This window comes from Asparagus officinalis, chromosome 8, assembly GCF_001876935.1.
Source record: "Asparagus officinalis chromosome 8, Aspof.V1, whole genome shotgun sequence".
NCBI classification, from domain to species: Eukaryota; Viridiplantae; Streptophyta; class Magnoliopsida; order Asparagales; family Asparagaceae; genus Asparagus; species Asparagus officinalis.
In genome coordinates this window covers 126,800,144-126,824,478 of record NC_033801.1, presented here as the reverse complement: position 1 = coordinate 126,824,478, position 24,335 = coordinate 126,800,144, and the positions used below count along the sequence as shown (strand labels likewise).

Genomic DNA, 24,335 nt, shown 5'->3' with positions numbered 1-24,335 from the left:
CGTCGCCGTCAACGCTGCAGTCGCCGATCGACTAGAGTAAGGGCTTGTTTGGATTTGGATCTGGTGAAGGGAAGCGTAGGAGAATGAAGGGGAATTTATTTTAATTATTAAGTTATTTTATTGTTAGAGGTTAGATTGATGAATGTAAAATGTTCTCTTCATAATTATATAGAGGCCCAAAAAATAGAAACTTCATGTGACGAGTCCTCTTTTATTTTTCTTCATGTGGATAAACCCTAAAAAGTAGAGTTTAATATTTTTAGGCTCATTCACGTCAGCGATATACAAAAGAGCAATTGTATTTTGAAAAAAAACCCGAGTTTGCCTTTCTCCTTCGTCTCCAAACGCTTTCATATTTTTCCTTTGTACTTAAATTGTATAACATTCATTGCAATAAGGACTCACATGAGCCCAACAAAAAAAATGGTAGGCCTTGTAGTTAGTTAAAAATGAGATCGTATCATTATAAACAAAATAAGTAAATATTAATAATTCTTAAGAATGTACTACGTTTCCCTAGCTTCTATTGCAAACTTGTTAGTTGTTTATTCCTGACCCCAATAGGTTTTTAAAATTAATTATCTATTTCATAAAAATTTTAAAAATATTTAAATAAATTTTATGGCAAATGTAATAATCCATGTTTATAGATTTTAACTCAAAATGAATCTGACTTATTTTATAATAAGAAAATAAACAAAAAAATTATTGTGCTATTTAACCACGTGCAAATATTGCACGTGCACAAGAACTAGTGTTTCCTTAAAATATCAATAAACACACCTTTGACTTTGAACAATTAACAGAACACCCCACCCCCACCCCACACCCAAACTTTCAAAATATCAAAAAAACTTTTTTTAAGTGTTGGGATTATCACAAAACCCCCTTTAACTTTTAAGATTTTATCAAAAAAACTCCTTTAATTTTCAGATTTAATCAGAAAACACCCTTTAACTTTCAGATTTTATCAGAATATCCCCCTAAATTAGGAGGAGCTTTCTGATAAAATCTCAAAGTTAAGGGGGGCTTTCTGATCCCTAAACTTAAGGGGGGTTCTCTGATATTTTTACAGTTAAGAGGGGTTTTCTAATAACCATCCAAAGTTAAGGGGGATTTCATGAAATTTAGCCTTTATTTTCATCTCATCTGATTTGTACTCGTATTCGGCTCTGACAGGTATAGATATAGATTTTATGTTACCGGACTACGATCTATATTTGAAATCCAATTCCAAATCACTTGGGGACCCCAGTCACCTAAATTATTTGGATTTGAACTTAAATCCTGGATTAGAGATTCAACATCTCTCGAGATTCACTGGAAATTATGCTAATTGCCATAAAGAATCTAATAAAAGTTTATGTTAACTTTTTTTTCTTCATTCTGAGTATTACTTAGCTTTTGTCCTTTACAATATTTAGTCATGTTTGAATACAGACCAAACAATTTTGTGCAAGTTATGTTTGTGCAAAGTATGACCAAATAATTATTTATCCTTTTTCCATCTTAATACTATTGGTTTGGTTTAATGGGCCACACAACTAAAAGTTTTTCATATAATTTAGATGAAGTACATAATTCATGTAGATGGAATAGTTCCTCTAGATGCAGAAGATCTCTAGGCTTCCCCTCCATCCATCATCTTTATATTCGATGATAGGCTAATTAGCACTTAAATACCCTATAGTTTCGCTTAATTTGCAATTATATACCCTCACTTATTTTTGACTTTTGCATCCCCTAAAGTGTCCAAATTTGCACTTTAATAATTGTGCTAGGTAAACGTGCGAATTTTCATCAGAACGGTTGAGGTGATTAATATGTGAGAATAGTCCCACATCGGATAAGATAAGAAAGAGTGATGAGTTTAAATAGGAGTTTGGGGCAATACATGATAGCTATAGCTTTTGAATTAAAATTGATTCCTAATCTCTGTTTAAGGCCTATCCACTCTAGATTAGGCCCGATTTCTCCCCCAACAACGGTATCAGAGCTAAGGTCATGGTACAAGTAATTAAAAAAATAGATGATCTTCGATGTGAAGACCGAAGGTGTCGGGAGAATCCACGAACGGTGGAAGTTCTTACGGATGTTTGATAGATATGTGCTGAATGCATTCTCTGGTTAGCCCACGAGTGAAGTGGTGCAAAAACTTAATGAATTCCATGGAATATTGAATTATAGTTGAATTGAACTACACTCACAAATTAAGGGAGAGTTGTTGAGATGATTAATATGTGAGTATAGTCTCACATCGGATAAAATAAGAAAGAGTGATAAGTTTAAATAGGAATTTGAGTCAATACATTTTGAATTAAAATTGATTCCTAATATCTGTTAAGACCTATCCACTCTAGATTGAGCCCGATTTCTCCCCCAACAAGAACTACTCAATTTGTAGTTCTTAGTAAGATTAAACACACTATAATTTTAGTTCAAAATAGGATTAGGGTATGTTCGACAGTTAATTCAACAGACACTAAAGGTTAAAATGTTCTAAAATTATCTTATGAGCGTGACGTGAGAAGGTCTGGAAAAAAAAATTATCATGTTAAATATTTAAAGTGCATTATCCGAATTTACTTTGTCGAAAGTCATCTACCATCAAAAGTTTAGCAACACCAAAAAAAATAAAAAATAAAAAATAAAATAACCTCCTCCTTCCCGTTCACATTCCATTGACCGACAATGACCACGGCTGCGACGCCGAGCTACCCCCGCTGTCGACGGGGGCCCGTGGCTGCGTGCCGTATCCGAGATGGACCTCACCGTAGTCAAGAAGGCCATCAGCATCAGCCACCGTTGTCACGATACATCCAAATATCGACATTGCCTTCGTCAAGCATGAAATACAAATGTCAAATGTACAGAAAGCTTATAAACTTAAACTACCGGTGCACGCGCGAGAAATAAAAGTTAATACAAAGACTCGCAATTTATTCAAATATCAAACTATGATATGCTATAAGCCGAGGTTTACAAGATGAGACATAGTTGACGAGTAGAACAAGGTTTAGAAGTAGCTACAGCAATGAAACAATACCACCGCCAAGCATGAAATACAAAAAATTACGACGGACTTAGGACCGCTGGAAATTTCATGAAAACAGATTTCCACTTATTAACAGCGCAAAGTTTACTAACATCAGTATGCCCGCTGGAAATTTCATGAAAACAGATTTCCACTTAAACGGCACAAAGTTTACTAACATCAGTACGCAGCGAGAGTTGCATAGCAAAACTCAAACGTATGTACATTCTTACGAGATAAACAATCTCCACATAAGTAGATGCTCAAAGCAGTTAAAGAAAAGGAAACAACGCTACAGCAAGAGCATAGCAAGGGATTTTTCATTCCCAACCTTTAAAATTCATATTAACATTGACAACAAAACTGCATGCACATAACTTGACAATGGAGTCACACACCTGAACTTGACAGCAAAATCGAACTTGTATTCTATCCAAATTCAGAACGGCCATCACTGACAAAGAAATAAGAATCTACAGCACAAATGTCCTGGGGCCACACCTTGTTCTCTTTGTTGATACAAGTCAACAAACAGTGAATCAGTATACGATTTTTCGCTTGCCTAAGACCCTTGTAGTACATCCAAATTCAGCTTGTATTCAACTAATTAACCAAGTGCTAAACACTTGGTACACAGATACAATATTAAACATCAGGACAATGGTTAGCCAAGAATTTTTTTTGATACAAAACAACTACCTTTCATTTAGGCAGATACAAGCGTACTTGTCAAATAACGAGGATGACACTTTTACAAATTGATTTAAATAAAAAAGAAAAAGAAACTATTCACAGATTTGTACCTAGGTATCTAGATTATTTGTTGGGAGCCTCCAACGGTATTTATGCAGAATTCCTGATGACATGTGATATTCTGCAGAGGCTAATGAATATCGTAACATACAAGTTCACTTTGGGGGCTGTTGCATCAAGATATCACCTCTCTGTTCTTCTTGTCCCTGTAGCCATGGCCGTTGGATTTAAGAGTTATCAGTGTAGCTCTTCATTGGGACACGATGCTCAAATGTGAAGTCTACTTCGCTTGATAGCTATCATCAGCATAAATTGATACACAAGCATCGGCAGCACCAGAAGCTAGAAGAACTCTGTAAGGGTGGAAAGTAAGGCTGCTGACTGAACCTATTTTTTGACCCATGAATGTTGGGTAATATTTAATGATGCTCAGCTGTGTTCCCTCTAAACTGAAGACTTTGACAATTTGCTTTGCTGATCCACTTGCAATAACCGGGGCATGGCGGTGAACAGCCAATGCAGTGAGAGAGCCCCGATGAGCGTCAATAGTGAGATATGCTTTATCAGGATTTCTGATATCCAGGAACTGTATATCCCCAGCTTGAGAGGCACTCACAATCTGCATTTTTAATAGAGTAAATATCACACATTAACAAAATCATTTTGTTTTCACCAAATTGAAACTGGTCTTTTGGGTATAAACTAAAATATAGAATAAGAAATGAGTGCATCTGTAATAAATTAGAGGTTGCTCCTGAGGATAAAATGAGAGAGAATCGGCAAAGATGGTTTGGCCATGTACAACGGAGACCTCTTAGTGTAGCGATTAGAAAAAATGATAGTATTATAGTTAATGGGGCTAGGAGACCTAGAAGTAGGCCTAAAAGAACTTGGTTGGAAGTAAAAATGATGTGATTATTTTTAACTTAACGGAGATGTCTTGTAATAAAATGGAATGAAAGAATAGGATTTATGTAGCCGACCCCAAACATTTGAAATAAAGGCTTTGATGTTGTTGTTGTTGTTTCACCAAATTGAAATTTCCCACACAAATATCTGATAATCAAAAGAAAGGTATTGAAATGACTGATCATCATGGTTTCCTAATAACACTAGAAACAATAATTGCCAGAGAAAACATAGAACATGATCAACATGAGATTGCCCTCTGATAACACACAAAATCTGCCCATAATTTTTGAAAAAAAAAAAGATGTCTTTCAGAACGCCCACACTACATAATGAATGCAAAACTTCACCCAAAATTTTCAAAGGATTCATTTTATAAAGATCCCACAGCATCTTAATGAAGGATGTAGGCTGCCTAATGCAGTCCTCTATCTAGGCGCATATCAGTAGTGTAAATATCAAAAAGTAATCACAGAAGAGGAAAAGTCCAATAAAGTCAACATGAATAGGGAAAAAAAACACTCAATAGAAAAATCATAGACAACTGGAAGGAACAAAATCCACTACCACCCATACTAAGCTACAGCCAACACCACCATAATCCCCCGAGCTACTGTGGTCATCAAATGCAAAGAGACACACATAATAATGCAAATGGGCAGACAATGAAAGCCATAAAGTTACTATTTGTTTCCACCAACACCACCATCCTAGTAAGGGGGTAAAAAATAGAAGGCCTTAAAATCCCCTGTTAAGTCCTCTAGTCAGTCTGCCATATGCCCATTTTTTAACTTTGTAAGTTCATAACATGCCCGTATCACATCATCATCATTATCAAACCCTGTTCTCATTGTAACTGGATCAGGCACCAAACACAAGGTTCCCAGAATATCCAGAAGACTTCGAACAAGTTGGCTTTCTCAAAATTCTCAGAGAATTGCAAAATAAGTCAGGAAGAAGAAGATGATAGGTTGCTATTGATAATATTTAACTGTGATCATAACAAAGCCAAGAGGCAAAAAGAGATATACCAGGGTAATATTGATGTTAAATATAATATAAAGGAAAATGTTGTATCACATTTTCTAAGCATACTTGTATGAACAAGCATTGAATCAAATGAATTACGTTCCTTTATATGTTCTCATAGCACAAGTTTTATAGGAACAAAATCATGCACTACCCCTTCAAAGTATGAGTCCCAAAGTTACTGCAACGATCTTGGTGACAGAAACTGATTTTTCTTTTAAAAAAAAGGTAATATTCAATGCCAAGAAAGATTGGGAACAGATGCTCCATTTTCTTCTCCTTTCTTTTTTTGTCTATGACTAAGAGTGGACACTTATATTGCAAATTCATTTTGTATGGACACCATATCAGACACGGACCCTTTTTTTCATATCATCGCCACTTTTTGTATTGTACTTCCAAGATTTTGTGCTTCATTTCATCTCACTTCTGGGTTGGTGCATCTGTGACCTAACAACATATTGTGTGTACGCTTGTAATATGGACACAAGATATTATTACCTTTGTCGGGTCAAGGCCAGGCTGAAAGCCAATCCCAACAACCCTTTCCACTCTTTGAGTATGCAACCTTGTTGAACAAACAGGCCTACAAAATAAATTGTAAACAATACATCAATATAAAGCATTTAAGGACAAAATTCAAAAGAAAATAGAAAAATTTGAAGGTCACATCTCCCAATAAATCAACATAGCAAGCTTTCATGACTATCAGAGTGAACTTAGATACTATATTAAAACATCAGAATGAACTTACAGGTCAGGAGCACGAACATCAAAGATTCTGACAGACCCGTCCACAAAGCCACCAGCAAATTGGCCTCCATGAACTTGAGATGCAGACTATAAAAACAGAATAGTGTCAGAAATAATAAATTGTTAATAAATAGATTGACAGCTTATAATGTATGAGAAACAAAAAAAAAATGTGTAGTATGAAAAAACTGTAAGAATCAAGCAAGGTTAACAAGCGGAAAATCACAAGGTGTCATTAAGGTTTTTTGGGGTTTAGGCGGGGCTTAAGTAGGAAAAACTGCCAGGTCAACTTTTTTTTTAATAAGGGAAAATATTCAAAAAATAATAAATAAGGAAAAATCAAAAATTATAAAACAAGCAAAAACTGGAAGAAACAATTCTCCAATTGCACATATATGTTTATACAGATCTTAAGCATGAAATAGATGTGTAACAATACTTAGATTCAATCACGTAATATTAACAAAATATTATACACAATGTAATAACATTCGGTGTAAGTTATCAAGTAGCCAATGGAATAACAATGACTTGATGTAAATATTATACAATGTCATAACAATAATATATTATACACAATGTAATAACAATATAATATTAACAAAATATTATACACAATGTAATAACATTTGTGGACTATGTGCATCAAATAGCCAACAAGTTAAATGACTTGATGTAAATTATCAAAGAGAGTTTTCGGTGGTCGATTTTGGGTTTAGTGTCTGTTTTTTACCCACTTTTCATGCCGCATCCACTTTGGTGCCGGCTTTTTTGACTGTAAAGCGGCTAAGGTCCCATAACGCTTAAGCGCAGCTTTTTACAACATTAGATTAGAATGACCTCAAGCTCACAAGCACTGAAACTAACAAAATAGTTCAACCAAGTAAGTTTGTCCACTGATACATTGGAGGATGAAGCGCCCAAACCCATTTAAAAATAGGGAAACTAATGATTGTCATGGATAAGGAGGAAAGAAGACTAGCAGGGACGAAGGCCTAAAACTAGGGATGTCAACCTATCATATAAGTTTTATTGCACATTTGATCGGGTGGAATCTTTATGAAAATAAGGAACTCAGGCCCAATATGGATAATAACGAAATTATTAAATAGTGCTGATAATTTGAAGGGAAAATGAACTCAACCTTTTGCTTTCGGCCCCTTTTATATTGAGATAAGAAGAAGAAACTGAATGACAGCAGCTGTATCACTATGCCCACTTTAAATCCGTACTCACCAATTGCATCAGTGAAATTTCAAGTTGTGATTCTTCATAGATAAAGGGGTTTTCTCACATACACCCACCAAATTATAGGTATTTCTAAAAATTACCCTCTAAACTATCATAATTGCTATTTTGCACTTCAAATTATAGTATCCACTTTAACTTTCAAGGAATAAAAATGGCTAAACTATCCTTTAAGGTAATTGAACTAAATAAACTGGTATGGTTGAAAATGATCAAACATCTTAAAATTGATAGAATAAACGATACACCAAGGCTTGCGACTCTATGCATCTGAACGAAACACCAAGAGAAGTAGAAACCAATGCAATCCAAGTGGATCAATCATGCACTACAAAGCATATTGAAAGTTGAAACATTAGAATAGAAAAACACTTGCTGAAAGATAGATGCAAATTTTACATCATATAGGTCAAAAATGATTAATCTCAATCAATTAAAAAAAGCAGGAGAATAAATTTTGTATATATACAGTAGCAGGGAAAAAACTAACCAAAGCCGATAGACTACTGTCTGAAGAAGATGATACGGAACAAACATTCTGCTCTTTATCGAGATCCCAAACCAAGATAGATGATACATCACCAGACGCATACTGTCAACAAGATAAAGACAGAAAACTGTAAGCACCTAAAAGCAATGGCAAAACAAAAACAATTATTCAAGATATACTACCAAATAGCCAGAATTCTGTTGCCAGTCCACAACTGCATTCAAACTTCGACCACCAAGTTTATGACTTTGAGTGGAAGAAAATGCTGTCACAAGTTTCTGTTTACCCCTCACAGTATAATCCTTCCATATCCGAACATTTCCATCGCCTGTTTATAGCATGTGTATAGCGCCATTCTCAAAAAGAATACTAAAAAAGAGCTTTCTACAACTGACAACAATACCTACAAGTCCGACAAGAAGAGATGGAACTTACTTGAAGCAACTAGAAGTAAACTATCATCAAGCTCATTTACAAGGCAAAGCCTTGAAATTCCTCTGTCAGATAAATTGTGGTTGTCAAAAGTGTTCAGTGAGGTAGCTTCCTCATAATTCCATACCCTACACAGTTAAAATTAGGTATTAGTAGCATAATCATATGCTTGTAGTATCTCAATGCTAAAGACAGGTTGTACAATGTATGCTGCAAAATTTTATATAATAAAGATGTAAATGATTAACTAGCAGTGTTACCCTACTAGCTTTACTCAATGAAACTGATTTGATACATAAACCAGGCTGATGGAGAAGGTATATCAACCAGATTTACTCAAAATGTGTCCATAGCATTACAAGGAAGGAATGGGCCAAATGATAAAGAGGTTCACTTATTGACTATATCACTACGCAAACATCCTAATGCAGCCTACACAGAGACAGGCACGGGCCAAATAAGCACTTGCCTGATTAAAGGCACAGCAACTGGGCAAGGCGCACAGGACATATAATGACTTGCGTGAACAGTGATGCAACTAAAGCAGTTGAGATGAAACTTTTCAACTATTCAACATGTAATCCAAACAAGGATAGCTGTTTTGGACAACTACTATCACATTATATCTACACTTGGTTAACTATGCGCAAAACTTATAGCAAATGATCATGTTGCCAGCAATTAAATTAAAGTGCATGCTTTAAGTTTCTATACCCTGTGCTCGAGATCCAAAACGGATACTTCTAAGCAACTTCCATAAGATGAAAGGTTTTAGCTATCCTTAGGCTTAGCATAAGAAAAGTCTTATTGATGAGCCAGCTGCACTGCTCAAACTCTTCTTTCCTATGTGTCAATCTGCAGTGTATTATCTGCTTCGTTCTTATAATATGTTTCAAGTTGAAACCTGTTAAAGAACACAAAGAAACCCATTGGATGGCTTACCGCCAAGAACAAAGCTACAAATGAAGCAAGATTAGGAAACTCGTGAGAAGTTAATTTCCTCCTCTTACTATGAGTAAACCTCGAAGGCAACAAACTTCCTATACAGAACCATTTAAAAGACCTGAAACACATTTAGTGAACTGGTATAGCCAACAGTACTAATCAGGGTCTGATTCCTTGGATTCCATACTCTGCGATTACTTAAATCTTTCCCATTATTACACTAAATAACACTCAGAACATCATGGCAATGCATAACTGCTTTTGTAAATCATGATAATAATAATAATAATAACCCCGACACCAAAAAATGAGCCGATGCGCAACTTTTAAAAAAATCAGAGACCAATTATAAAAGTCTTATGGGCATAGGACAAGCTTGATACTTCAGAGAGTATACATAATGATACAATGTTTCCTAAGAGAGAAATATTCTACGGATATAAACCTCAATAATCAGATTGTGATGATGGAGATGGCATCAAACAGATGACTAAAATTAATAAGAAACCACTAACCATTATGCTTGAATTCAGTAACACTATAAACCATGAATGCACAAATAGAAGTTCTTTAAATTAGATATTATGTTCATTGAATACAGTCACAAAGCCATTACACTGAACTAAATTACCATGAACCATTGGTTATTAGCCATAATGATACAATGTTTCCTAAGAGAGAAATATTCTACGGATATAAACCTCAATAATCAGATTGTGATGATGGAGATGGCATCAAACAGATGACTAAAATTAATAAGAAACCACTAACCATTATGCTTGAATTCAGTAACACTATAAACCATGAATGCACAAATAGAAGTTCTTTAAATTAGATATTCTGTTCATTGAATACAGTCACAAAGCCATTCCACTGAACTAAATTACCATGAACCATTGGTTATTAGACATGACCCATATTTTCTGAAATCATACCCATAAACCACACGTTTGGAAGAAAAAAGATAACAGCTTAAAAAAAAGTTAACCTATACAAATCATAAAGATAAAAAGGATGACCAAATACCAAGTAAATGACATTTATTTAGAATGCAATTAGAAGCACGCATGTGAGATGTACATCTCCAAAAATAAAACAAAATTATATTAACAGCATAAAACATTCCCTCCAAATAATACTATCAGACAAAGATTATATACACCTTAATCACCTGATTCTTTCGTTCTCGTCGGCAGCAACAACAATAGGTGAAAAGGGTAACAGCAGTGTGGCCTTAGTACCAGTTTCAAATCTGGTATCCCAGCTAGCAATTTGATTATTAAGCGTGCTTACAGCTGCAATGCAAAGAGACAAAATAAGAATAAAGATGAGTGAATAATACGATCAGTGTACAATACCCTGTAAACAGATGAAATGTATGAATATGATCTACTCACAACAATGCTGGCACTTGGCAATACGATCTAATGCAATTTTCTCCCTATCTTCTCTTCTAACTATGATTTCTTCATTATCATCAGCTGCTGTAAGAAGTGGCCTTGAAAAATGACCACAGCTCCAGTTGTATATAGTTGACTGTGGGAGTAGACTTTCAGAAGAACCTGATGGTCCAACAGAACCTAGAAGTGGATCGGCTAATCCTGATTCTGGGGAGTTCAGTAGGTGCGGCCTGAACTCTAGGGAACACACACGTCGTAACCCTGTTAAGTAATTTTGTTTTGGGGGGCTAACTGGAGGTGTCCTAAATGTCATTGGCAAATGACCTGCACAAGAAATTAACATAAAAACAAAAGCAATTTGAACCAAAATTCTACAATGTTATAGGCACAGGTTTGCAGGATTTGAGATGTAAATAACAAAGGACAAACACAAATAAAAACTGGATACACATTATTAAAATGGAAAAGCCTAAGAAAATGAAATAGTGATCACCAGCATTCATGTCAAACCACGATGATGATCGTGCCAATCCAGCAAGACTAGAGGGTACAGATGGAGCCGAATGTTCACCTTGGTGAGTACTTCCACTATACTTTGTTGTCCTGGAAATAACTTGCTCTATACCAATGATAGACAGAGTTCTCCTGCCAAGCTTTGCAATCCGAGGAGATGGATCTTTCGCCAAAGTAGACATGGCTAGAACACATTGGGAATACAATGCATTGTCAAGAGACCTAGATCTATTGGAATAGTTGATGACTCCATTGCTAGTAGTTTCTTTTACTAACATGCCAGAGTCTGAATGTTGAGAGGAGTCATCTGATACTGGTGAGCCATGCATGATCCCGGTAGATGCAAGTGGACTACTTGTGGAGATTCTTCCATCTCGACCAGTGGCCATGCTGTCGCTGCCAACTCTCGTCACAGGCCCAATTTGGGAGGAAAGTGATCTTCCCGGCTGCATATACTGGCAAGGGTTAGCACCATCACTTTTTGGACTGCTGATGTTGGCCAATGATGGCAAGGAATTAAGCATAGAGTTAGGTGGAGGCTTCCAGTATGCAGCAGCAACTGATTTCAAGTGCTTGTTGTGACCAAAGGCAAAGCGGGCAAGAGCTGTCAAAGAAGGTACAGTCTTATTCACAAATCAATTAAACCAAACTGACCAAAGCATTGCATCATCTGAATCACTTTATCCTAAGTAATGAAAAAAAAATGAAAAAAAACTACAAGGAAAATGGTCTCTATCATATGTTCCATAAGATTCTCTATGGAAACAGCTTGAGAAAATATATTTAAAAAACTCTGGAATGGTATCAGATGCCATTCAGACAGAGATGAATTAGAAACAGCGCGCACATGTTCATGCAGCAAACAACAGACCTCCACTGAAGTAATATCTGAGCAATATAGGTTCATTGGACATATATCAAACACAATTAGAGAATGGCAAATAATCATTTCTGAACATGATAGACCCTCTTATGGATTCATGTTGAAACACGGGGAAGAAATGATGACTCCACATAACTTACACATTGTACTTCCTTCATTAAAGTAAAAACTGCACGTGCTCACATGCAGAAAGATGATTGTTGTGTGCATGTGTTATAGTGGTCGTGGTATGCTGAAGTGGCATGGATTTTAAGTTGGCTGTAAAAAGATGCTCTATAAGATTCAACAAGCCTTATTATGGTTGAATAAATACCACTTGCAAAAAGCAATAGTAAAAAAGTAACGCCATAAATAATTGAGTTATCACCTGGTGAGGCTCTATTAACAATAAATCAATTCTGGACATATACGAAATATGAAGGGTCAATAAAATGCCTTTCAGTTTAAATAAACCCATAAAACTGGGAAAGAGAAATAACCAATAACCGATCTGCATGGCACTAATAAATTTTCGGCGCATTCCCAATCCAGACTCTAAAACTCACGATCCAAGAACCCAAGAGCAGTAAAAAACTATGTTAAAAATTGAGTTATCCTAATGTATTTGGCTTTAGTGTCTCCCCCTCCCATTTGAATTATTTGTTGGACTTTTGAAGTCTGAGTGACTTTGATTAATCTTATTTAATTAGAACTATACACTTCTTTAAGCAGTTGCTTCACATTATATCTTGTATAAGAAACTGATTAGGGTCTTAGATATTAGAAGATCAAGCTACTACTATTGTCAAACTTGTTTACTGAAAGTCTCTGCATATCTATGTATTTGTAGCTGCAAACCATATACCTTACATGGTAAAGAAGAAAATGACACGTTGAACACTTTATCTAACTGTCTACACTACATAGCAAATATTGTTCAAAGTATCATATTGAACGTGTACCCCAAGACAGGCCTCAATCCAGCCAGGCTCAGTGTTCAACAATGCAAACAGACTGAAAGAGGACTTGAATCCAAGACCTGAAAATTAGGTTGGATTTTAGGGTAGATAGAGTGCTACTACTGAACCAAGTTGCAGTACAAATGACAGTTACTTTAGTGAAATGGTAGCTGCTCTAATGAGGATGATGAACTTATGTTATTAAATACTAAAATGTCAGTATACTAATGCATGAATTCAAGACATAAAATAAGACAATAAGAAATGTTTGGCATACCAACAGCCACCTCTGCTCTAACAAGAGGACTGCCATCTGCAACAACTGACAGAAGGCTCCTAATGATGTTCAGCTCAGCCTTTGTCTTTTCATCATCATCACAGTCATCATCAACACCATTTCCATCTCTAAAGTCTGATCCAACTTCAAGGAGAGTTCCCAGAGCAAAAACTGCAGAAGCTCTAACCTGTCACGAGAAAAAAGTAGCCTGGTCAAGGAAAAGGACTAAGCTTACAATTGGGAATGTTAAAATTTATTGGAGAAGAAGAAAATATCTATCACCTCGGGTTGTGGTTCTGACAACAGAGGTACACATATAGAAGGTGCATCCAACTGCAAGCCTATGAACTGTGCTTCTGGGTAATCCTCCCACAGCTTTCCAAGACAGAGACAAAGCCATTGAAGAAGTAAAGGTTCAGACTGTACTTCATGGGGACTTGCGAGTTGTAGATGTCTCAAGCATACATGAATTAGACTCTCCTTAGCACATGCCTCTTGCCCTCGCCTGTGTCCATCTACAATAACTGCTAAAACAAAAGCAGCCATCGCACGCTGCTCGGGGTAAGCATCCATGCTGTCAAGAAACTTGATGAAATAGGCATGGCCCCCATCTTTTACGAGATCAACCTGACAAGACTAAAAATCCACGAAAAAAATAAACAAAGAATATTCCGAAGGTTAACCTGCTTCTCTTCGAATAATGCCAAACAAAAACACATCAAAAGCATATAACAAAAAATGCGATACTGTTAAGTTCAAGGTTAAGTTGATCTCAACAATACCTTATCAAGGGCAAGAATCTTGGTCCATATGAACACAAGAATTTGCCGCAGCTCCATTGCAGTTGTTTGTAGCAGCTTTAACACGTATGGAAAGATTCCAACAGATAAAGCCTAATGGTCCAAAATGTGATGTTGAATTAGGCTCGCAAATTTCAACTAGATTAGTGAAGAAGGGGAAAAGAGTACAAGAATGCAGAAACAGTGAAAATACCAGATCCACAGCCCATGGTCCCATATCAAGGAATCTTCCAAGAAGTACTAGTGCACGGAATCGATGTGATTGGCTAAGCAAAACCTAGAAAAACCATCAAGTGATCAGAAAAAAAAACCCAAATGAGCAGGATAAATATATGATTCATAACAGTAACAAGACAAATCTACAGAAAACATGCATATCAAGAAATCAACAGAGTCCGATGACTCTGGTCAATTCTTTATATTAACGGTTTTTAAATTAGGCAAAAAGATTCACATCTTCTCCACTACAAAGAGCTCAATCAACAACTAATTAAAATATTACAGAGCACTACAGGATCGAACAACGTCAGGAAGAAGGAAAAAAAAGTAGAGGGCTCCTTTTGATACCCAAAAAAAACTACACATTACATCCATCTAATAGAAAACTCAAAGTTAAAATACATTTGCTCTCTAAAGTTGGTGGGGTGATATTGTTCGGTAATTGATTCTCAATGACCTTGTTCCCTGGACAATTATCAATCAATCTTCATCTTAAATCTCTTTCTACTGTATAGCTACCTGTAGATGCGTCTTCATAGGAAAAGAGACTCAGTAGCCTTGTGACATGTCAACCATAATCATCATTCAGTCATGAATCGTTATGAAAAAATTGATTATTCCGAAGGACCAGTGTCACTGACTCCAGTTACAGTCAGAGAATTACCTAATCTATTGCCTCCTATTATATATTTACTTGGGTCCATATAACTGTTAACATATTTACCAATTCATCTATTGCTAATGCTTCTTTTCTTTGATAGAATCACATCCTTGAATTCTGATTATAATTAAATGTATATGTATTGTCTGTACCCACTGAACAGTGTAAAAACAGAACCTTCCATATTGGTTGAGAAATTCAATTGGTGCAAAATTTAGGTAATAGGCTTCATCCCTTAGTAACGTAAAGCCCTTATTCTTCTTGCTACCAGTAAACCTTAGCAGACCCAACAAACTGTCACAAGAAAACTAACGACTGATGTGAACAACAGGAACATAAACAAAATCTGCTTCATAGACCTTCATAATAAATATAATTAAAAAGGACAAAAATTATTAAAACACCTTATGAGAAGCTCAGTCACCAGATGAACGAACATCATAACTTAACAGGAACAAAACAATGAGACACAAATGCTCACCTGGAGTACTATTGGCAACTGCTCCGGTGGCTTCTTACGTTCAGAACCATGGTCAAGCCAAACTTCAAACGCCATCAACTGTTCTGTGAAAAAGGGGCTTGGCTGAAGAGGGAAAAAAGAACAAGAAGTCCAAACAAATTGGGTATAAGAAAGAAATAACACAGGATAAATTCATATTGCTGAAATTTTGAATATTATGTCATCCATAAGACACTTGCAATAGAAGTTCAAGAAACAGTTAATCAAGCACATAGCAGTGAAGGAACATGCTTCAACAACACCAAACAAACCTGAAATTCCATATTTGGATCATCAATTAGTTGTGGAAGCTTAGAAAGACAAATCTCAGCAGCCATGTCCCATGCATCCCTGTAAAGTGTAATTGTTGAGCAAAACAAATGTGAACACTGGGGAAGTAAAGATAAAAAATTCTACAAATACATATACCACATATGATGTTGATGGGTTGACGGCAATAATGGATAAGATATTGGGGAACAATTTGCTGTCCTCATGATTCGCTCAGCTAGCAGAAAATTCCGAAATAGGCTAGCGACAAGTAGATCTTGTCTAAACAGCCTTTGAAAAAGATCTGCAAATTGCCAACTCCCACATCAGCACACTACCGAAACCCACTCTAGAAGATATCATGTATATTAGGAAGAAATTACAATCAATGTAAATCCTTACCATGAGGAAGAACATTCCAAGCAATTGTATCAGTGACAGCAGTAAAAATCCAGTTCAATTCCCCCAGAAGTGTCTTACGGTCATTCTGGCGACCTGGAATTTTGTCTATAAGAGAATGGTCTAGGAAATCATGAAGCAAGGACCTTGAACAAAACCTGAGCAAGAGACGAGAATAAAATGTTTAAATGAGAAGTAAACATGTACTCTGGTAACACAATTTGCAAAAATTAGAAGCAACACGCTTTAAACGAATTTAAACATGTCAAAGACAATGAATATGCATATATTAAGTGAAACACACTTTACAAAAAAAATCAGTACAAATCTTTCCTGCAAGAACCTTACTCTACTTCATCAAATAAAGCGATCTGATTATTCTGGCAAGATGCCTTGATGAGATACCAAAGTGGCATTTTAGATATATGTGCATGATGATTAATTATCTGCCAAAATATTGTAGATAGAGTTAAATTTGTATGAAAACACCATTTAATGATTTGTATGCGTAGCACCATGATGTTCTGCTAAGATCTGACCTATAGACAAGGCCTGGAAAAAAAATAGAGAGAGGGGTCCAAATAGTTTTGCAGTCATTCAGAACAACAATAGTTACCAGTACACTTACTGGCAGCAAAAGAAATTTTCCAGAAGTAGAATGTCCTAATTTCTAAATGAATAGAATTGTAAATGATATGATAACAGACATAATGAGAACTCAAATGCGCACATAAAAGACTGTCAAATTTACACCAGAGTATATAAGAAGTTTCATGGGCCACAGGTGCGATTTTGATATATCCTTTTTCAGCGTAGCCTAAAAGAAGTTATACAAATATGAGAAAATAGAAAGAGAAGGTTACAAAAAATAGTATTAGGAAATATAAGTCAAGTTACCAGGAAACATTGCGAGCAACTACATGCACAACTACATGCACATATTTATGCGGAAGATATAAAGCAACAACATGCACGTGTTTATGCAGAAGATATATAGTTATAACAACTAGATATAACCAGACAATGTAGTGAAGACAAAAGGATATAAAACTGACCACCGTAGTGCCATTTTAATAGGTGTAGTGAGACAGGAAGTGAACACATCAGCTGGAAAATCAGAACTTTGTGGGAGAGTTTCATGTGATTCACAGGCGGCAAGCAGAATACAGTCCTTTGATGTAGCAGATGCACCAGAAGAATTCCACTCTTGACGCTAGAAAAAGTAAACATAAGAACAGCAGAAGCATGAAAATATCAACAAACTTCTACCTTGTCCCAAATGGAAAAAAAAATGATTAATATAATAGCAGGACAGCTGTTGTACCTCTATAAATGCATTGACAATCATCCCAGCAGCTGAACAGTCAAAAACATATATTGACGGTGTCTTCAACCAAGAATCAAGATCACTTATGGGTAATGGTATATACTGTGTGTAACTCTGTACAAGATTCAGTAATCAAAACAACTAATATCTAGCCTTGTTAATTGTTATCAAAACAAAGTTTCATATATCAGAAATAACCTTATTGAAAACCCAAATTTCACCATTCGTTGTAGGTTTTGGTACTCCATGACCGTTGTAATGAAACAAGACTCTCTCCGACCTGGCATTTTTGCGGCAATTATTACAAAGCTTCTTCACTTCCTCCACTGTAGGATCAAGTTGAAGCTTGTAACGAGCCTGTTATATATCAGACACAAAATTTTCAACTTCAGGTGGGTTCTCAAGTAATGGCAACAAATGGTGAAAGAGATCCACATCAGTTACCCGAGGTTGCCATCGTTCATATTGAGCATGCAAAGTCTTCCCAATAGTCTCAAGAGCCTTTGGGGCAGCCATAGAATACGGATCTGTTACATCCAGAAAGAAAATCAAAACTATCAATCAACTACAGGTTGTGGGATTGATGTTGTTAATTCTTAATTGTCCTCATGTTTATTATATATCTCCATTAATTCAAGTTACATAGTTCTATATGCTTCCCTTTCTTATTACTTCTTAGCTTGATGTAGTTCAATTCTTTAGTTATAAATTTTAATTTTTACAGTATCCACTCTCTTCAACGGTGCTGCTACCCCAAGCACTTGCAATCGAATCGCAACCAAACTGCTGATAGTAGAATGAAACTGATTATTTGAAATCATCAAACAATTCACAGCGCATTCATAAATAAAGTAAATGACAACGAAGATCAGACGATGCCAGGGCATTTACTTAATGATAGTCTTGCACGTGAGTTTGTACTTTTTTTCCTTTTTTCCCCATTTTCTGTTCTTCTCTGTGGGTGTGCATGCATGATATGTTTGTTATTTACTTTCACAAAAGAATCTTTTAAATGATTAAAACAATATTAGTGAAGTCATTTGTCAATTTAACTTTTTTATCCTATTCCTAAAGAATCAAAAAGTAGCAGCATCTAGATGAACCTTCCATTTATATGCCTCACTGTTTCATGCTCACATTACACTATGAACAATTTTCAATCCAACTTCATAAGCGCTGCAAAACTCTTAAAAAGCGTTGTGGACAACTAAAATTTCCATGTCAAAATTTTGAAGCAAGCAGTAGCTCAAGCTGTGGACGTTCATATCTGAAAAAAGATAATCAGCAATATTGTCCTGTAATAGTACTTGGCTATACAGGAAACAAAACAGTAGCACATGATTAGCGTTACCTATCCAGCATTCCATTCTGGCACAAGGAGAAATCTTTATTACATCAGGTGGATCAACGCCAATGTTTAAACACAACACAAGTGCCACACATCCGGTCTTCATCTGCACTAGAAATCTTATAGTCAAACCAATCTGCAAGCTAAATTATCATGTCAATTCTCTCACCTGATGGATAATAGGGAGAGAAATACAAAGAGGAAAAGCTTTAAAATACATTATAGATGTTTGAAAAATAATATATTCACAACAAAACAGAGGATCCCTTCAAAACAATAGACAGGAACCTTCTTAGGTTCCCTACAAACAACTTCTTAGGTTCCCTACAAACAATAATACAATTAGTTGAGGCGGGGACAAAGAATAAAGGTAAATAAAAAAATTTAAGACCTGTGCACAAGAGTGAGAGGCATCTTTGGACGTGAAAGAGGTCACAAGGAAACAAAAGAGCAATTGATTAAACCAACACAAGGCACAAGGCTTTAAAGAAGCTTTATGTTAGAAGAGTTAATAATTTTTCATCAAATTGTCTTTCAATTATACTTCGCTGGTTGATCGTCCTAAGAAAACTACAAGACCTCTCAAGTCCAGATCCAAATGCTCAAAAAGTAAACAGATGAAAGGGTAGTCACATCACTTGAATTATGATTCCATTGTTTACCTGATAATCCCATAGAACAAACTACTAAACACAGAATAAGTGTATGCTCCAAAAGATTGACTGAACCCAACTGTCATGAGTTATTAAAAAATTCCTATGTAAGGACACTCAATTTTGAAAATTACGCATAAATTTACCTGCTGGAGAGGCTATAAGAAAACAACTTTCTTAAGACAACCTTCAGCAATTCCAATTAATCTAAGACTTATTTGAAAGTACATGGAAATGATACCAAACAAATGTCGAAACTGAAAACAGAAAGCATGACACTTGTTTAGAACCCAGCTCAAAAAAGGAGACACTATAAGTTAGCCTTCATAGTCTTCAGACGAAAACTATTTAAAGATTGTAAGAAATAAGATAGAGACTATAAAAAAAAAACTACCTCAACATTCTATCTACTGACAGTAGGGCCTAACTATGTTGTGCTACTGTTTTCTTCAAGGGAAAAAACAACAGCTAAAACTCAACATTGCTAGCTAAACAATATTTAGGCCCTTATTTGTACAATGAAAAGACAGCAGGTAAAAATCATTTACCAAGTTTCTAGGATACTGGGAGCTAGAAGGTTTTATGTGATATTTCTATAAAATTGGACAGAGCATATAAGCTCAATTCAAAGATAGCGTAGTATATATTATCTTGGTAGCAATTGGAAGTATCCTCTACAGCCTAAAAAATACTAAACTAATTGAACAATGCTTTATCATTAAATTTATATTGGTCTCTTACCAAGGTGGTCTTATGTACCATAACTGTCAAACAATCGGGAGATTCTAGCGCAACAAAATTGGATTTCCACATTGTTGGAGATAAAAAGAAGCCAAGGAAATACCAAAACTGGTCAATTTCAATAAAAAATACTTCAACATTGTTATATAAACCCAGACACGTTCATCCTAACTTTCTTCTCCTTAAGTTTTATATTAGATTTCCTTTAGGATCTGTTTAGCATTGCAAATGTGAATACATGCACCATTTTTAAAAGCAAATAAGTGCTTTTTAGAATTTTAGATGTATGATAAGTTGATAGCCAATTTAAAAATAAAGGTTTTGAGAGAAGAAGCACTGGTAAAGAATTTGCAGTGTGAAAAAGCCAAATTTCCTCGCTTCTCTCAATCAGAATCAATGTGCACTGTGCAGGTAGTTTTTTTTAATTTTTTTTCAAAACTGAAAGCATCAGATGATTTGCAAGTATAGAGAAAAACTCCAAAAGCAATCTCTACGTCAAAGAGGGGAAAAGAAAGAAAAGAAAGAGGTGGCAATCAACAATGATATGAAACTGGGAACTTTTTCTGATTTTGGTGTTTGCTTTATTTAGGAAGGAATTTTGTTAGAACCAGTAGACCCAACTTCAAAATATATATATAGCAATAATGCCAAACAATCATTTAAAGTTTATAACATAAACTATAATTAGAGTCCAAATAGATAGACTGGATTCGACTATATCAATTCTAATGCACAGCACTAACCAACTTAGATATTCATATTTATATTTAAATAGGTTTTGGATCCAAACATGAAAAGACTCTATACTTGTTCAGGTGTCACAAACAACAAAGCCTTTATACCAAATGTTTGGGGTACTCATTCTTTTATTCCGTTCGATTTTAGGTCATCTCCTCCATTAAGTGAATTATTATCATATCCTTCTTAACTGCTGGTAACCAAGTTCTCCTAGATCTATCTCTAGATGTCTTTGCCCCCATTTAACTATAATATTATTATTTTTATTAATTTGTGCATTAAAAGGTCTTCGTTGTATATGACCAAACCACTTCAGTCGACTCTCTTTTTATCCTTAACAATAGGAGCAACCACTAATTTAGTAATTTACTACGGATGCACTTATTTCCTATCCTATGTTTTAGTATATACTCACAAGACCATCGTAATCTGAGAGAAATTTAGTTGTGTACTTCGAGTGTCACATATTGATATTTATTTCAGATACAACTCTGGATGCATATCGCCATAATCAAAACATAACTGATTTCTTTTTTTTTCAACAATATTAGCTCATTTTTTCATTATTAAGACACATAAAGAAAAATAGCTTTCAGATGAAAGAGAAGTTGAGAGAAAATAGAAAAAAAAGATCTACCAATCATGATTTCCAAGACTTGGGACAAAACGGAGCCATATTTGTCTTATAATGTCTTATAATGCCAAGATTTTGTAGCGCATGCATTATTTTGTCAATATACATTTCGTATATTTCTTCCATACAACAAATTTTTTAATACTTTTACATGTTTGTCTTATTCAATTTCCTACCTACGGTTATCTATAGATGGATCGGATCTAATGAAGATAGTAAGGTGTGGTCCGTATGGATATAGATAAGACAATGCTCGCATTGTTCAAAATACTAATTTTAATACTTCCTGGGTGAATTTCTGAACAAGATATCTGAACTAAACTGCATCACAATCACAAATCAATTGGTTCCATAATAATTTACCAAATGTCACCGCCTGATGCTGATTGAATTGGTGTAAGAAATAACATAGCTATTTGCTTCAGGACTGTCTAATCAACATTGAACACAATACCAAGCAGTTGTCATAATCGACACAGGGAACTAGTTTGGGATAGAAGGCCAGTAGACAGAGATACTTCTTACCTTTGCAACAATCATATAAAACAAATGCACTCCTCAAAAGCGGCTCTTTTAGGAAAAATGTCTCCTTTCTCGTCTAGCTTTATTAAGTATGGCTTACGAAAGGATAAACATTATTGGCCATAAATTTTTGACCATAAACAAGTAGCCAACCCAAAGTGATGCCCAAATGACTAGCTTTTTTATCCTTCTTTACTCAGGAGGAAAGACATGAAAATGCTAATTGCTACTACCTCAACTTTATCAATAACACATGACTCTCAGAGCTCTCCCCAAATTGATTAAATGAAATTGCTAAGGCTCTATCAATACAGAGATGTGATATCTAATGATCAATTTCAGTCCTATCACCCATAATGAACTCAGCAAGCCACTTTCAAACAAAAACCTTACAAACCCCCTAAATCTCATTGCTCTTTTCCTTCCTCTTTAAGTTCAAGTCTCCCCTAGAGACTTCCAATGCAGATAAACAAAATATAGCTTATATCATCACTATTAAAGCAAATAAAAGTAGAATTCAAAACTCAAACTTACCCGATCCTTCGGCCGCCATTTCGAAACCAGCCCGCTCTCTGCCGGACCCAAAGGCACGTTCTCCTCAAACCCATCATGGCGAAAATCGCAAAGAACCACGGTCTGAGACAAGTAAGCAATACTACTAGTGGCCTTCCCAGCCCCCGAATTCACCGCAACATCAGCCTCTGATTCCCTCCCAACCACCGAATCCCCATCTTCTCTCGACCTAAACTCATCTACATGATTCGTCACGATCGTCAGCGACGATCCCGAAGACTGCGAGAGTAAAGGGGCAGGCATCAGATCTCCCAATGCCATTCCAAACAAAACCCTAGCTTCTGGCAACTTCACCCAAACCCTAGCCTCGCCATCAGCACCAAGTCTAAAACCCTAACACCGCCTATCGCTGAGAATCCTCCGATTGCAAGCGATCTCCGACGAGGACTACTAGATGAAGCCGCTGGACCAGCGGCGGAACGCGCTCCAGCTCCTGAAACCCCACAAGTTACTGTTTTTGGAAACCCTAGAATCGTTTGATAGTGAAAGTGAGAGAGAGTCAGAGAGGAGAATTAGGGTTTCGAGAGTGGAGGCGGAGAGAGGGGAAGAAGGAGCGTGGGAAATAAATAGGAACTTTTCTCTCTCTAGAAAAAAAAAGATTTTAAGAGAGAGAGGAAATGGATTCAAAATTCTAAAGTATTGTTTTTTTCCCTTCTTTTTTTTTTACGAACTTTCGGTTATTGTTGAAGAAAAAGGAACTGGGGTTTAACTGGATTTTTCATATTAGTCCTGGAAAAAAATTTTATTGCATAAAGTTCCTCAAAGACTTTTGAAGTAACACTTATGATATGAACCTTTATGGATATTCAGGAAACTATCATGAATAACCTTTTTGTTGATTGTAATGCTTGAATTGTGAAGGATGGTTGTTTCTATATATTAAACTTCCAATTATCACTTCATTTTCACAGCACATCAGGTGACCACATTTGATTTTTTTTCCCTTTCGATTAATATTTTAGTCATTTGCCAAATTATATGTACGGAGTTCCATTAAGAAAAGATTCGAGTGGGCTCAAAATAGGAATGAATGTAAAAAAAAACGATAGTGACACGGTGACTATAATCCTAACGTGTTTAATGATCATTGCAAATATGTGCAATTATGACATGTTGGGGAAGTATTTTTGGGCAAACTTGCAAATAGTATTCTGGCACCCATGAAAAAGAAAAAAAAAAGAATTGTGCTGTTCAACTTGTTGGCAACTCCCACTAATAATCATATCATATCATATCATATCATACTCTCTTTAAAAGCACGAGTTCGGTAAAATCTTTTAGTAGACAAAAATATCCTTGGAATTCAAATATTAATCCATCAAGTAAGAGTAAGTTGATAATTATTTG

At 35.6% G+C, this 24,335-nt stretch overlaps 1 protein-coding gene across 2 annotated transcripts; it reads right to left on the bottom strand.

Annotated features, from left to right (window-relative positions):
- On the bottom strand, positions 3,609 to 23,601 carry LOC109820595 (regulatory-associated protein of TOR 2). Of its 2 annotated transcripts, none has more exons than XM_020386755.1 (23): positions 22,950 to 23,601; positions 19,131 to 19,233; positions 18,224 to 18,306; positions 17,978 to 18,136; positions 17,777 to 17,893; positions 17,508 to 17,665; positions 16,456 to 16,610; positions 16,213 to 16,357; positions 16,056 to 16,134; positions 15,766 to 15,867; positions 14,598 to 14,681; positions 14,387 to 14,497; positions 13,887 to 14,240; positions 13,605 to 13,791; positions 11,565 to 12,110; positions 10,991 to 11,317; positions 10,765 to 10,888; positions 8,652 to 8,776; positions 8,399 to 8,544; positions 8,217 to 8,318; positions 6,480 to 6,565; positions 6,227 to 6,311; positions 3,609 to 4,406 (listed from the first exon to the last, which is right to left on the bottom strand). In XM_020386755.1, the coding sequence occupies exons 1-23, from the start codon at positions 23,247 to 23,249 to the stop codon at positions 4,068 to 4,070; spliced, it is 4,017 nt and encodes a 1,338-aa protein (XP_020242344.1). In that variant the 5' UTR covers positions 23,250 to 23,601; the 3' UTR covers positions 3,609 to 4,067. The 2 variants fall into 2 exon arrangements, with proteins under 2 accessions (XP_020242344.1, XP_020242343.1); XM_020386754.1 differs by having other exon boundaries at positions 11,487 to 12,110; positions 22,950 to 23,600.